Source organism: Schistocerca cancellata, chromosome 3 (assembly GCF_023864275.1).
Source record: "Schistocerca cancellata isolate TAMUIC-IGC-003103 chromosome 3, iqSchCanc2.1, whole genome shotgun sequence".
Taxonomy (NCBI): domain Eukaryota; kingdom Metazoa; phylum Arthropoda; class Insecta; order Orthoptera; family Acrididae; genus Schistocerca; species Schistocerca cancellata.
This window is the reverse complement of record NC_064628.1, coordinates 241872249-241889081: the sequence shown is the minus strand read 5'-3', so window position 1 is coordinate 241889081 and position 16833 is coordinate 241872249. Positions and strand designations below refer to the sequence as shown.

The window sequence follows — 16833 nt, the reverse complement described above, 5'->3', positions numbered from 1 at the left end:
TTCCTTCTGTTACCTATGGTTTCTTCGCAGTTACCTTCTTTATATCTATGTCTTTCTTTCCAGAGTATACGATTTACGTTTTTAAGGACGCCCATTGTTCTTCAACTGAACTGGCTACTGAGGTATTCCTTACCGCAGTATCTACAGCCTTAGAGAACTTCAAGGTATCTCTTTATTCCTGAGTACTTCCGTACCCCATTTCTTTGCTCACTGATTCTTACTGACTAGTCTCTTAAACTTCAGTCCACTCTTTACTACTACTAAATAGTCTTTATCTCTTTAGTACTACTAAAGAGTGCATATCTCCTCCTGGCTACATCTTACAATCTAGTATCTCAATTAGGAATCTCTGCCTGATCATGATGTTATCCAACCAAAATCTTCCCGAATCTTTCGACCTTTTCCTGCTATTGTGATTCTTGAACAGAGTATTCGCTATTATTAGCTGAAATTTGTTTCAGAACTCAGTGTTTCTCCTCTCTCATGTCTACTACCAAGCCCATATTCTCCTGTAGCTTTTTCTTCTTCTCCTACAACAGCATTGCAATTCCCCATGACTCCCTTTACGCGCTGAATTACCCATTCATTTTCCTCACATAGTTTCTTTATCTCTTCATCCTCGGCTTACGACGTTGGCAAGTACTCGTATACCAGAATTATCGTTGTTGGTGTTGTTTTCCTGTCGGTTCTAATGAGACTAACACAGTTAATGAACTGTTCACAGTAACTAACTCTCTACTTAGCTTCCTATTGATAATGAGTTCTTCTCCCGTTATACCATTTCCGCTGCTGTTGATATTACCCTCTACTCATCTAACCAGAAATTCTGTTTTCTTTCCGTTTGACTTCACTGATCCCCACTATATCTAGATTAAACCTTAGCAGTTACCTTTACAAATGTTCTAGCTTCCCTGTCACAATGAAACTTCTGACACTCTCCACAACCTGACTCGTAGAACGCTATCCTTTCATTGGGTATGTAATCTTTTCCTCGTGGTTTCCCCCTCCCCCCTCCTCCCGTATCCAAATGGACACGGGAAATCATTCTGGAATGGAGGGATCGTCACGATACTTTCTCAGTTCCAGGTCACATGTCCTCTGGATACACATTACGTGCCCTTAATGCAGTGGTTTCCATTGCCTTCTGCATCCTCATGGCGTTGACCATTGCTGACAGTTTGTCATCCCAAGGGCAAGAGAGTGTCCTGAACCTCTCTGCATCCTTCCGCCGTGTTTGTCAATGCCGTTGGCAGAATGTGGATGACTTCTTATGCCACAAGTCTTTTCCCACCAAGGCTGATGATTTTTATTCAGAACGTAAGCGAGGGCAGGTTTCGTTACCTGGATCAAGGAAGTTTTGATTGCTAATCAAAGACGGTACACATCGTCCACGGGTACCATTTTGCGTGCAGTGTTACAGAAATAACTTGGTTTTGTTTGACTGTTCCACCCACACTTATTGTAAAGTCAGAATGGAAGGCTATGTTTATAGTGAAATTTGTGAAGGCTAACAAGGGCGCAGATCACAGTAATTTCAGAGGTAATAACAGAGAGGCTTTCGTCGGCATCCAGTTCGTTAGATGAACGCAATGTAATTTACTTTAGGCATAGTGCCCCCTATAACATGATATGGGCATCAGACCAGAAAGTGTAGATGATTACCTCTCAGCTGAAGGATTTCAGCTGTGTCAAGAGATGTTACAGTAGCATCAAGTATCCATGTTTTTATCCTGCTATGTTCATCCTAGTGTGTTAGGCAGAGGTGGTAAAACTGGGGAATTGGTTCAGTCTTTATTAGAACTGGTAGTTCTACTTAGGGCATATAACACATAGCAACATGTAATTGTTGTTATGGTTTGACAGAAATGAGCTACAGCGTTTCAGCAACTATTGTTGTCCAGTGTTTTGAACACTATATAGACTCAGCGAAAGAAAGTCGTCTCCACTGCACGAAGGCGTTTCCGTCCTTCATCCGACACTTGAGTGCTGCACTTACCTGACGGTATGCGACATAGTTGAAGGTGAAGATGCAGACGTAGGTGAAGAGGAAGGTGGCGGCGCCCAGGATGGCGCTGTAGATGACGAACCGCCGGACGCCGTGCAGGAAGACACGCACCGCCACGTCGGGCACCTGCTCGCCCGCGGCCGTGGCGTTGACCAACGCGGACCCGAAGTCCACCATGACGCCCGTCAGGTCTCCAAACAGCAGGTTGCTGAGAGGTGCGCCTACCCCGGCGCCCGCCGCCGCCAAAACTCCAAGGGCCAGCAGCCAGCGCTCCCATGCGGTCGAGAAGCGGAACTAAACAGCAAACGAGGCGGAAGCATTAGGAGTTAGCGCCATGTCTACGGCGGAGTCAGGAACTGTAAAGGATTTCATGTTCTAGCACGTATGCATTTTTTACGTATCACTCCAGTAGTCCGATTTAAGGCAGCTGAAAACTGACAGACAGTCTGCTGGACTACTCGTACCACCAACGCACCAACGGCAGCCTGGAGTTGCTGACATGATAAAACGTAGCTACAGCTCTAATTACAAATAAGAACTGGTTTTTGACATGGTCAGACCAAGTATGGAGATCTATAACATAAGTGATTTTCAGGTACTTTACGTGATTTTTGTAGGAGACAGAAACTTTAAAGCGATTACCTATTCCACGGAGAGAGACACGCTGTGGCTGTTACCTGCATAGAATACTTGTCGATACGAGGTCGCAATTTCAGACCTTAAATGTCAGATGCCAATTATTTTGAATCTTACTACACGGCAGCACACTAACGTCTTTCAAATCTATGGACCCTAAAGTTAATACTACACTACTTTAGTAACATCAGTCTGTTAAATGGATTTCAGATAGAGAAAAACGTCAAAAATCAAGTGAATGTAATTAGTACGAAGTGAAATGATCTTCGAAAGAGCTTTATTTGTAGAATAACTGAAATACTGCTACAAGTCGATTACCCTTATTTTACTTTTTGTAGCCTCTTTTTAAGAGTGTACCAAGTCCATTGCCCTTTCTGCCAGAATTAGAATGTCGTCAGCAAACTTCAAGCCTTTTATTTCTTTTTCCAGAAATTTACTTCACTTTCCAAATATCTCTTTGGTTGCCTTAACTGGTTTGTCAATGTGCTATTTGAATAACTTCCAAAAATATACACCAGATCTAATCGATTACCAGATAATAGAACCCACAAATAAGAAAAGATAAACACAAAGTAATACATCACCAAATTGCTAATCAACTCAACACAGGGATAGGGGTGTGGCGTTGAATGGTGACGCTAGGTATATACTAAATACCTCCCATATGGATTGTAAGAACGACAACACAATATGTACACACAGAGGTGTTGAAATAATCATTGCTTTATTTATGTTGAATTTATTATGGAACTCTTGTTAGTTGTAACGTTTTCTTCTCTATATTAGTTAACAATCGGATTTATTTAATCAAAATCGAAACAGAACTACCGAAGTATGGTCGAACTCAACAGTTTGATCTCTCAAATCAAATTGCTCATTTCTAATTCTAAAATTGTGTTGTTCAGCTGCTTGGATTTATTTCAGTTCCTCAGACTTTATATGTTAAAGAAATACGTAATAGCTATTTGGAGTGGCCTTTACAAAATTGAGTTGTCTTTTCTTATGTTTTAGTGACGTGGCAGCATACCACTTCCACCTTCTTTCTTGAAATATTATTTCAGTGGCAGCAGAGCGTAGTTGTGGAGGCGAGTGAGCTGTCATATCAGAAAAGACATAAAAAGCAAAATTGAATTTTGTAAAGCTATTTTTTCCATGCTGTGTACTGTTCAAGTGTTTTTGTTTACATATGATTCTGGTTTCACTCATGGCACAAAACGTGCTGCCCTTTGTAGGGAAGCAGCCTACTCACGCCGTATAAAATTCACATCAGTCTTTCCATTGTGTGCCAGCCTAGTGCGCTGTAACTAGCTCTGACGCCATAAATGTTGCGCAATACTTTAAAAATGAAGTAAATAACCTGAATCGTTTCTAGCATGTCAGGAGTAATACTAAATCAATATGTGTTGAATGTCAGTTCAATAACTTTAACCATTTTCGAAATTTGGACGTTTTTCTGTAAAAATCATTGGCGCAACAGAAAAGAGCTAGAAACTTAAAAATTTATATTTAGATTCCTTTTTCATAATAATTTAGTAGAAAAAGTATTCTGGATCTCACAAATTAAAATTTTTGTTGAAGTTCATGATTTTCTGGTTTTTGTCTTAGAAATTAAGGAAGCAAGATAGATTAAGTAGGCGAATAAATAAGGCTAGGATATTCAAATTTAAGTAGAATGGAGATCCACTATAATCATAAAGATGTGATAAGTTTCAACTGAATAACTATATTACTATAGCGATAGCGTATCTCCAAAGGGCAAGTTCAGAGCTCATCTACTACGTGTAGTGTAATTAAATTAATTCTCTCGCCCAAAATAATTGACTTAGCTACGTCAGACTTTTATTATGACTACTTACCTGTGTGCGGATTGCACATTTAAATTGAGAGCTTCATCGGCCATCAGCAAAGGATGCGATGATTTATTCGATAACTTGAAGTGGTGTATTACTAGCCCAGCGGCTAGTCGGGAGAGTCGATTTGATCAGACGTTCCCTTAGCCGTCCGCACCGTGGCTTTATATATAAGAACGCTACGCGAGAGAAGAAGGCCCCAGTTCTCCCCAGACGCTGATTAGCACACCATCTGTGCCGGGAGTCGCGTCGCGTCGGTATCATTGCTATAAACAACCTTGGATGCCGTAATAAGTTACTCGGGATATGCGTAACCATGAAATCGTATTCGAGTGAAGTGTTAATTCTGGGATGACTTTAATGATCTATCTTCAGTTTGCATATGTCGTATTTTCACGTGCCGTCGCGGGACAGACATTCTACCATTATTTAGCGTGGCGTTTGATGAACATTATCATCAAATTATGGCGAGTATTCACTTAAACATTTAATTTGGACAGTTATAGTTGTATCAGCGCATTAGAATCTGAACTGCTCTGTTAGTCAGATTGTGTGGATTCTGTTTTTTGATCTGTGACTTTCAGAATATAGCGAACGTTTTTACTGGATCGTTTTTGATTATGAATCCCAGACAATCTCCTAATTCCTCAGAGCTATAAGCTGTAGCTATAAGTGTATTTCTCAGATGAAGTGGGCACTAGGAATTCTAATTACAGGCTTCACGTTTTGCTAATCACTTTCTGGTTGCCAATATTGTAGTTAGAGAGCCAGTGTTGAGAATGGCAAAAGACAGCATAAATAATAGGAACATTTACATAACAATAATTCCACCCGCCGCCCCACAATTGGTGCATCGGCAGGGAAATGCAGCATTTTTTATACATTACATTCTACATTTAAATAAATAACAATTAATTCCACCTGCCGCCCCACAAATAGTTAATCGGCCGAGAAATGCATCTTTTCTGCTTCTACATTACAAATCAAACATTTTAAATAAACAGCATATAAATTCCACCCGCCGCCCCACACCTTCTTTGAACATTCTCGATGTACTTCGTTAATCCTCTCTGGTATGGATCCAATACCGCGCAGTAGTACTCCAATAGAGGACGGACAAAAGTAGTATAGGCAATCTCTTTAGCAAATCTGTTGCATTTTCTAAGTGTTCTGCCAATAAATCGCGGTCGTTTGATCTCCTCCCCCACAACATTTTCCATGTGTTCTTTCCAATTTGAGTTGTTCTTAATTGCAATTCCTAGGTATTTAATTGAATTTATGACCTTTAGACTTGATTGATTTATCGTGTAACCAGAGTTCAGCGGATTTCTTTTAGCAATCACATGGATGACCTCAGTATACGAGGAACAACAATTTTCTCACATTTGAAGTAACTTAGCTCCGACATAATATATTCACTACTACACAGAACACTGTTGTGACCATGACTGACTCTTTGTGTCGCATTGAGGATATTTCACCGGTGCTGTTTGAGGTGAAATACAGCAGCTCAACCTGCAGACTTGGCTAGCATTGGCACTTCAAGAACGCATTTCTGGCGGTGTTTCCATGTTTTCGTCCACCCAGTTTAGGTCGATACAGTGATACACACTGCCGAGTGACTCGTGACAAATAATCACTGCTTGACCTACGTCGTCGAGTATAGTGGGGCTCAGCTGCAAAGGGCACTCCAGCGCTCCTCGGAGACGCTGCCTTCGATATCCTGGTTGCTGATTTTTATCTCAGAGCTCAAGTGATCCTTCTTGAGATATCCCATCTCTGTAGTACATCTCTTACATTTCCCCTGAATGCAGTATAGCTCTTCCATATGATGCCTTTTCCAACACACAGGACGACCTTCACAATAATTCTCCGTTATTCCACTCTCGAACAGTACGTGGAAAAAACGAACACCTATATCTTTCTGTGCGAGCACAAATTTTCCTTATTTTACTATGATCGTCATTTCTTCGTTTGTAAGTCCGCATTAACAAAATATTTTCGTTTTCGGAGGAGAAAGATACGACTTGGCAAACAAATGGTAATGAGATGGGGAGCTATTAATATCAATGGGGGCTACTCTTGGAAGAAGATAGAGCTGGCAGGGGCTGCAAGTAAGATGGGGCTGGACGTTTTAGCTGTTAGTGACATTCGGGTAACGGGTGAGAAAGAAGAGGAAGTGGGAGAATACAAGGTCTACCTGTCAGGAGTCAAAGCAGGAATAGCACAATGGGGTGTAGTGCTTTACATCAGGAAAGAAATGGAACCCAGCGTAGTTGCAATAAGGTATGTAAACGAACGACTGATGTGGACAAATTTGACAGTGTCTAGCAAGAAAATTAGGATTGTGTCAGTATATTCGCATTGTGAAGGGACAGATCAAGATAAGAAAGATGGTTTTTATGAGGCACTCAGTGATGTAGTTGTTAGAGTAAAGGACAAGGACAGTGTTCTGCTCATGGGTGATTTTAACGCCAGGATTGGAAATCGAACAGAAGGGTATGAAAAGGTTATGGGTATATTTGGAGAGGATATGGAGGCCAACAGGAACGGGAAACAACTCTTGGATTTCTGTGCCAGTATGGGCTTAGTAATCACAAACTCCTTTTTTAAAGATAAAATCATTCACCGGTATACCTGGGAAGGCAGGGGAACCAGATCTGTCATTGACTATATAATAACAGATCAGGAATTCAGGAAGGCTGTGAGGGACACAGGGGATTCTTTGATGACACTGATCATTATTTAATCTGCAGTGAAATTGGGATTGTGAGGCCGAAAGTGCAGGAGGTCAGGTCCATATGTAGGAGGATAAGAGTGGAAAAACTTCAGGATAAGGAAATCAGGCACAAGTACATAACAGCGATCTCAGAAAGGTACCAGTTAGTTGAATGTAGTCAATTACAGTTATTGGAAAAGGAATGGACAAGGTACAGGGACACAGTACTAGAAGTGGCTAAAGAATGTCTTGGAACAGTAGTGTGTAAAAGTAGGATGAAGCAAACAGCTTGGTGGAATGATACAGTCAAGGCAGCCTGTAAAAGGAAAAAGAAGACGTATCAAAAATGGCTACATACCAGAACCCAGGTAGACAGAGAAAGTTATGTTGAAGAAAGAAACAAAGCCAAACAGATAATTGCAGCATCCAAGAAGAAATCATGGGAAGACTTTGGAAACAGGTTGGAGACTATGGGTCAAGCTGCTGGAAAACCATTCTGGAGTGTAATTAGCAGTCTTCGAAAGGGAGGTAAGAAGGAAATGATAAGTATTTTGGACAGGTCAGGAAAACTGCTGGTGAATCCTATGGATGCCTTGGGCAGATGGAGGGAATATTTTGAAGAGTTGCTCAATGTAGGTGAAAATGCGATCAGTAATGTTTCAGATTTGGAGGTAGAATGGGATAGGAATGATGATGGAAATAGGATCACATTTGAGGAAGTGGAAAAAATGGTCAATAGATTGCAGTGCAATAAAGCGGCTGGGGTGGATGAAATTAAGTTGGAACTCATCAAATACAGTGGAATGTCAGGTCTTAAATGGCTACACAGGACAACTGAAATGGCCTGGGAGTCGGGACAGGTTCCATCAGACTGGACAAAAGCAGTAATCACACCAATCTTTAAACATGGAAACAGAAGAGATTGTAACAACTACAGAGGTATCTCTGTAATCAGCGTTGTGGGTAAAATCTTCTCAGGTATTGTTGAAAGGAAAGTGCGAGTATTAGTTGAGGACCAACTGGATGAAAATCAGTGTGGGTTTAGGCCTCTTAGAGGTTGTCAGGACCAGATCTTTAGCTTACGGCAAATAATGGAGAAGTGTTATGAGTGGAACAGGGAATTGTATCTATGCTTTATAGATCTAGAAAAGGCATATGACCGGGTTCCTAGGAGAAAGTTATTGTCTGTTCTATAAGATTATGGAATAGGAGGCAAACTTTTGCAAGCAATTAAAGGTCTTTACATGGATAGTCAGGCAGCAGTTAGAGTTGACGGTAAATTGAGTTCATGGTTCAGAGTAGATTCAGGGGTAAGACAAGGCTGCTGCCTGTCTCCATTGTTGTTCATATTATTTATGGATCATATGTTGAAAACAATAGACTGGCTGAGTGAGATTAAGATATGTGAACACAAAATAAGCAGTCTTGCATATGCGGATGACTTAGTTCTGATGGCAGATTCGATTGAAAGTTTGCGAAGTAATATTTCAGAGCTACATCAGAAATGTAAGGACTATGGTATGAAGATTAGCATCTCCAAAACGAAAGTAATGTCAGTGGGAAAGAAATATAAACGGAATGAGTGCCAAATAGGAGGAACAAAGTTAGAACAGGTGGACGGTTTCAAGTACTTAGGATGCATATTCTCACAGGATGGCAACATAGTGAAAGAACTGGAAGCGAGGTGTAGCAAAGCTAATGCAGTGAGCGCTCAGCTACGATCTACTCTCTTCTGCAAGAAGGAAGTCAGTACCAAGACTAAGTTATCTGTGCACCGTTCAATCGTTCGACCAACTTTGCTGTATGGGAGCGAAAGCTGGGTGGATTCAGGTTACCTTATCAACAAGGTTGAGGTTACGGATATGAAAGTAGCTAGGATGATTGCAGGTACTAGTAGATGGGAACAATGGCAGGAGGGTGTCCACAATGAGGAAATCAAAGAAAAACTGGGAATGAACTCTATAGATGTAGCAGTCAGGGCGAACAGGCTTGATGGTGGGGTCATGTTACACGCATGGGAGAAGCAAGGTTACCCAAAAGACTCATGGATTCAGCAGTAGAGGGTAGGAGGAGTCGGGGCAGACCGAGGAGACGGTACCTGGATTCGGTTAAGAATGATTTTGAAGTAATAGGTTTAACATCAGAAGAAGCACCAATTTTAGCACTGAATAGGGGATCATGGAGGAACTGTATAAGGGGGGCTATGCTCCAGACTGAACGCTGAAAGGCATAATCAGTCTTAAATGATGATGATGATGAGGAGGAGGAGAAAGTTGGTGATTGAAATTTTGTGAGAAGATCCTGCCGCAACGACAAGCGCCTTAGTTTTAATAATATCCACCCAAAATCCTGTACATGCCCGTGACTCTCTCTTTCCTGTTTCTCGACAATACAAAACGGTAATTCACAACGCAGACGAAAGTGACAGACAGTCACTGGAAAGGATTTTGGCGAAAAGTAAGAGGACGAAAAGTTGGAAAAGTTGCTGCAGAACTGAATGTCGCAGTTGCGAACTTTGTTTATACCAAAACACCGTAAAAACAGCTATAAAAATGCCCATGACAGCAAAACTTGATGACAAAGCCATACAACCTGTAATGTAGTGAAATGGAAGGATGTCATTTGGCCGGCCACTGTGGCAGAGCGCTTCTAGGCGCTTCAGTCTGGAACCGCGCGACCGCTACGGAAACAGGTTAGAATCCTGCCTCGGGCATGGATTGTGTGATGTCCTTGGGTTAGTTAGGTTTAAGTAGTTCTAAGTTCTAGGGGCCTGATGACTTCACATGTTAAGTCCCATAGTGCTCAGAGCCATGTGAACCATTTTTGAAGCCATTTGGTCAGATGAATCTAGTTTCACGCTGTGTGTACCTTCTGGCGGAGTTCACGTCCCAGGAGTGAAACAGAGTAGGTTTCGATGATGATTTGGACAGCCATTTCGTGGTATTCCATGAACCCCATGTTTACTCTGCAATGCTGCATTACCTCTCAGAATTATGTGACCATTTCGGCTGATTAGTTCTATCCTTTGGCACAAGATTTCTTTCCCAAGGGTGATGTTGTGTTTCAGGATTATAGAGCTCCTGTTCACAGAGCTTGGATGGTCCAGGACCAGTTTTTTGAACACGAGTATGAATAATCGCATCTCCCCTGGCCACCACAGTGATCAGATCTCAATATTATTGAGCTTTTGCCGGCTACTTTGGGAAGAACAGAGCGTGATCACTATCCACCTCCATCATCGTTACCTGAACTTTCCACTATTTTGCAAGAAGAGTGGTATAAGATTCCCTGGAAAACCATACTGGATCTGCATGTATACTCCGAGACGACTGGAAGATGTATTGAATGCCAAGGTACTTCCTACACCGAATCAGGCATGGTAATTTGCAGTGTTCACGTATTTTTGTTTTCCCCCTATACTTCAGGACAGTTGTCCCTCGCGATCTGAGCTATTTTGGGTATAAACTCATGTCAGTCATTCAAGTGATCGATAGAGGTTCTGCGCAAAATTAACACGGATGTAAATCTGGGTGCAGAAATCGAAGAGCTAGAAGAAAAAAATATGGAACTCTATTGCAATGGAAAGAATTTTTTTATATTTTTTTGAGTTATCAGTCTTCTGACTGTTTTGATGCATCTCGCCACGAGTTCTTCTCCTGTGCCACTCTCTTCATTTCAGAGTAACACTTGCAACCTAAGTCCTCAGTTATTTGCTGGATGTATTCCAATAGCTGTCTTCCTCTACAGTTTTTGCTCTTACAGCTCTCCCCAGTACCATGCAGGTTATTCCGTGATGTCTTAACAGATGTCCTACTATCCTGTCCTTTCTTCTTGTCAGTGTTTTGCTTATATCCCTTTCCTCTCCGATTCTGAACAAGACCTCCTCATTCCATACCTTCTCAGTCCACCTAATCTTCAACATTCGTTTGTAGCACCGTATCTAAAATGCTTCGATTCTCTCCTGTTCCGGTTTTCCCACACTCCATGTTTCAATATCATACAATGCTCTGCTCCAAATGTACATTCTCAAAAATTTCTTCCTCAAATTAACGTCTACTTTTGATAACAGCAGACATCTCTTGCCAAGGAATGCCCTTTTTACCACTGTTAGTCCGCTTTTTATATCCTCCTTGCTCCGTCCGTCATGAGTTATTTTGCTGCCTAGGTAGAAGAATCCTTTAACTTCATCTCCTTTGTGATTACCAATCCTGCTGTTCTCATACGTTCGTCTTTCTTTGATTTCTCGCAATCCATATTCTGTACTCATTAAACTGTTAATTCATTCAGCAGTGTCTATAACTTTTTCACTTTCACTGAGGATAGCAATGTCTTTAGCGAATCTTATCCTTGATGTCCTTTCACCTTGAATTTTAATTCAACTCTTGAACGTTTTTATTATGTCCGTCATTACGTCTTCGATTTACATCCTTTTTAATCCGAGCACTTCGTTGTTGGTCTTCCACTGTTTATTTTTCTCTCTTCGATCTTGTAGATATTGTATATTACCCGTCTTTCCCTATAGCTTTTCGCTATAATTCTCAGAATTCGTAACATCTTGCTCTACTTGACATGTTTTCCAGGTCGACAAATACTATGAGTGTGTCTTGATTTTTCTTTAGTCTTGAATCCATTATCAATCGCAGTGTTATAACTGCCTCTCTAGTGCCTTTACCTTTCCTAAAACCAAACTGATACTCATGGAACACATGCACCATTTCTTTTCCACTCTTCTGTATATTATTCTTGTCAGCAACCTGGAAGCATGAGCTGTAAAGATAATTGATCAATAGTTATCACACTTGTTGGCTTTCGCAATCTTCGGAATTGCGGGGATAATTTTTTTCCAAAAGTCAGATGGTATACGGCCAGACTGATTCTACACACCAACGTGAATATTCGTTTTGTTGCCACACCTCCAACGATTTTAAATATTCTAATGGAATTTTATCTGTCCTTGAGCTGCTATCTGTCTTTCAAAGCTCTTTTAAATTCTGATTCTAATACTGGATCCTCTATCTATTCTATATCGACTCCTGTTTCTTCTTCTGTCTCTTCATCAGACAAGTATTCCCCTTATAGAAGCCTTCAAACTATCGTTTCCACCAATCTACTTTTAATTTCACCGAATGTTGTTTCAACTTTTCTGTATGCTGAGTCAGTTCTTCAGACAGTCAATTCTTTTCCGACATCTTCACATTTTTCATGCAGACATTTCGCCTTAGATTCCCTGAATTTGCTATTTATTTCATTGCTAAGTGACTTGTATTTCTGTGTTCCTGAATTTTCCAGAACATTTTTGTACTTTGTTCCTTCATCGATCAACTGAAGTATTTCTTCTGTTACACATGGCTTCTTCGTTCTTACCTTCTTTGTACTTTTGTCTTCGTTTCCAGCTTCTGTGACTTTTGTTTGTAGAGATGAACCCGTGGTATCGGGCAACCGACACGGTAGCGCAGTGTGTTCAGTTTGCCTTTGGCAGGGCAACGGGGCGGACGCGCCAGTATTTCCGTGTGAGGAGGGCGAGCTCGCCTTGTTTACATTCTGACGGCCGTTGCTTACGTGCCGGCTTACCATATACAATCCACGGCGAACAGTTACCGTAAATCTACACTCCAATTTACATTCTGCATCGATTATCGCCGACCCAAAGCACTGCAGGTGGAGCGTTTTCTGCGAGAGGAAGTGAAGATTCCGGCGACCGATATTATCGTAATACATTTGTCGATCTACATCTACATCCATACTCCGCAAGCCACCTGACGGTGTGTGGAGGAGGGTACTTAGAGTACCTCTATCGGTTCTCCCTTCTATTCCAGTCTCGTGTTGTTCGAGGAAAGAAAGATTGTCGGTAAGCCTCTGTGTGGGCTCTAATCTCTCTGATTTTATCCTCATGGTCTCTTCGCGAGATATACATAGCAGGGAGCAATATACTGCTTGACTCCTCGGTAAAGGTATGTTCTCGAAACTTCAACGAAAGCCCGTAGCCATCTACTGAACGTCTCTCCTGCAGAGTCTTCCACTGGAGTTTATCTATCATCTCCGTAACGCTCTCGCGATTACTAAATGATCCTGTAACGAAACGCGCTGCTCTCCGTTGGATCTTCTCTATCTCTTCTATCAACCCTATCTGGTACGGATCCCACACTGCTAAGCAATATTCAAGCAGTGGGCAAACAAGTGAACTGTAACCTACTTCCTTTGTTTTCGGATGCATTTCCTAAGGATTCTTCCAATGAATCTCAATCTGGCATCCGCTTTACCGACCATCAACTTTGTATGATCATTCCATTTTAAATCGCTCCTAATGCCTACTCCCAGATAATTCACGGAATTAACTGCTTCCAGTTGCTGACCTGCTATATTTTAGCTAAATGATAAAGGATCTTCCTTTCTATGTATTCGCAGCACATTACATTTGTCTTCATTGAGATTTAATTGCCATTCCCTGCACCATGCATCAATTCGTTGCAGATCCTCCTGCATTTCAGTACAATTTTCCATTGTTACAACCTCTCGATATACCACAGCATCATCCGCAAAAAACCTCAGTGAACTTCCGATGTCATCCACAAAGTCATTTATGTATATTGTGAATAGCAACGGTCCCGCGACACTCCCCTGCGGCACACTTGAAATCTCTCTTACTTCGGAAGACTTCTCTCCATTGAGAATGACATGCTGCGTTCTGTTATCTAGGAACTCTTCAATCCAATCACACAATTGGTCTGATAGTCCATATGCTCTAACTTTGTTCATTAAACGACTGTGGGGAACTGTATCGAACGCCTTGCGGAGCCAAGAAACACGGCATCTATCTGGGACCCCGTGTCTATGGCCCTCTGAGTCTAGTGGACGAATAACGCGAACTGGGTTTCGCATGATCGTCTTTTTCGAAACCCATGGTGATTCCCACAGAGTAGATTTCTGGTCTCCGGAAAAGTCATTATACTCGGACATAATACGTGTTCCAAAATTCTACAACTGATCGACGTTAGAGATATAGGTCTATAGTTCTGCACATCTGTTCGACGTCCTTTCTTGAAAACGGGGATGACCTGTGCCCTTTTCCAATCCTTTGGAACGCTACGCTCTCCTAGAGACCTACGGTACACCGCTGCAAGAAGAGGGGCAAGTTCCTTCGCGTACTCTGTGTAAAATCGAACTGGTACCCCATCAGGTCCAGCGGCCATTCTTCTTTTTTAGCGATTTTAATTGTTTCTCTATCCCTTTGTCATCTATTTCGACATCTACTATTTTGTCTTCTGTGCGACATTCTAGAGAAGGAACTGCAGTGCAGTCTTCCTCTGTGAAACAGCTTTGGAAAAAGACATTTAGTATTTCGGCCTTTAATTTGTCATCCTCTGTTTCAGTACCATTTTGGTCACAGAGTGTCTGGACATTTTGTATTGATCCACCGACTTCTTTGACATAAGACCAAAATTTCGTAGGATTTTCTGCCAAGTCAGTACATAGAACTTTACTTTCGAATTCATTGAACGCCATCTCTTCCATCTCTTACGATCTTGCTTGGTACAGTCATCTAATGCATTTTGAACTTTGTCCACTGATCCTCAACACTATCTGTACTTGAGACAAAACTTTTGTGTTGAGCCGTCAAGTACTCTGAAATCTGCTTTTTGTCACTTTTGCTAAACAGAAAAATCTTCCTGCAGCACGGTCTGTGTTAAAATCATTAACGACGCGGCGTGCAAACGCATCTTTCTGCCATGCTGATGGCAGTATCGGGGGGGTAACTGTCGACCGGGTGAGTTTAGATACGCGTACGATACGCATTTTCGAACTGCCATTCGAACTTCCTGCAGAGGAAGTCGTCGAAGCACTGCGAACATCCGCTACAGTGCCCCCGGCCAGACTGCGGAGAAGTTTCGGACACATCCTGTCCTAAACGGCATCTGACGGGTCACCATTGATTGCCGATGCCGCGTCCCGACCTACTTACAGATCGGAGGATGCCTTGCACTAATTATGTATGACGGCCAGCCTCGGACCTGTTCCGGGTGCGGCAAAGAAGGCCACCTTAGATCCGAATGTCTACAACGGCGTATTACGCAACCCGCCGCCAGCGGCCTACGCCGCTGCTCTTGTTTCTCCTACCGACACGCAACGCCGCCCTGACACCATAAATGAGCCCGAACATACCCCGACGTAGAGCGCCTCGGACGGCTCGCCGCCTCGGACGACCAACAACCCCACTCTGACGGTACCGACGCTGCCGGCCACTGATCCAGTCCCCTGCAATACGATGGAAATCAACTCGCTCATCACCCCTAACGTGACCTTCTTGCCAGAGCGACACGACTCCCCTCCGTCATCGGACGTGGAAGGTCTCGTAAGTAAACAACGTTCTCCAAAACGTCGCAAGAGAAGGCGCCGCACCGTTTCCGGCCAAGAGGAGACGTGCAGGCCGAGGACGAGGCCACCGTTGACCCGAAAGACGCCCCCGAATCCGCCAATGCCGAAGGAGACGCTGTGAGCATGGCGACACCCATTGTTGTGCCTGCACCATGGGGACGCTGAACTGAAATGGACATGGCGCAGCCGAAACTATACCACGAGCCAATACTCCATCTTCTGGAGACAAAATGGACGATACACCGGTGCCCGCATCCACGGCATGGCAGGCCGAGGGGACGGATCCGTTACGGGACCCCGTGTCGTCCGCGCCGCTCCAGTAATCACACTCTCGACAGAACCGCCTTGGAGCGATCAGGATGGCGTTCCACCATAACACTCACGCCCTAACGCTGACGCCAGGGTGGGCCAGCATCCAGCGGTCCACCACCAGGTCTATCGGATGGCACCAACAACATCTGTCCCAGAGTGAGAAACCGCCTTACGCAGGAGATATTCTGGCTTCTGATATTGATTTCGCCCTCCTGCAGAACGTTCACTTGGCCAGTCTACCGCCCACGCCTCCATGGGTTGTGGACTGGCCATCTATGTCTGCTAAGGGATTCCTGTCACTGATGCCACCTCCCATCCATCAGCTCGAGGCATGTCACTTCTGGGGGGGCGGGGAGGGGGGGGTGGCGTCATGTTTCATGAACGTCTGTGTCCCTTTAGGCACTAACCAACGACATGAATTGGCCCAGTTTTATTCTGAGGATATTACCACCCCTCCCCCTATTTTTAGGGCGATACGAACACTGCCTCCTAGCAGGTGATTATAACTGCGTTCTGCACCCTGAAGATCAGGTTCCACGCTATAATACATGGCTCGAACCATGTATAGTGGTGTAGAACCTCCTGCTCCAAAGTACCTGGGAACCTGGGAATTCCAACATGGCGACCATTCTGGTTCTACCCTTCTTACCTGTCATTCCGCAAGCAGTTTACACAGGATATATGTCTGACAGAATTTTAGATCTGCGATTCGGGACGCCAATTGCTGGCCACTGGCCTTTTCGAACCCTTGTGCTTATATCTGCATGGTCCCCCTTCCGCCCCAATCTGTAATGTGCAACCATGCGTCATGGAAACTAAATACTTCTCATCGCATGACCTGACTTGTAGCCAACAAGTCACCGAGACGTAGGCAGCCTGTGAACAGGTTCCACGCTATAATACATGGCTCGAACCATGTATAGTGGTGTAGGACCTCC

The 16833-nt window shown here is 43.1% G+C and overlaps 1 protein-coding gene across 1 annotated transcript in view; it reads right to left on the bottom strand.

Moving 5' to 3' along the window:
• The window catches only part of LOC126176243 (ATP-dependent translocase ABCB1-like), a 315891-nt gene that overhangs the window by 222248 nt on the left and 76810 nt on the right, over positions 1-16833 (bottom strand). Inside the window, exon 5 of the mRNA XM_049923388.1 lies at positions 1997-2299. Within this exon, the coding sequence (XP_049779345.1) occupies positions 1997-2299 (303 nt within the window). The remainder of the gene's footprint in view (positions 1-1996; positions 2300-16833) is intronic.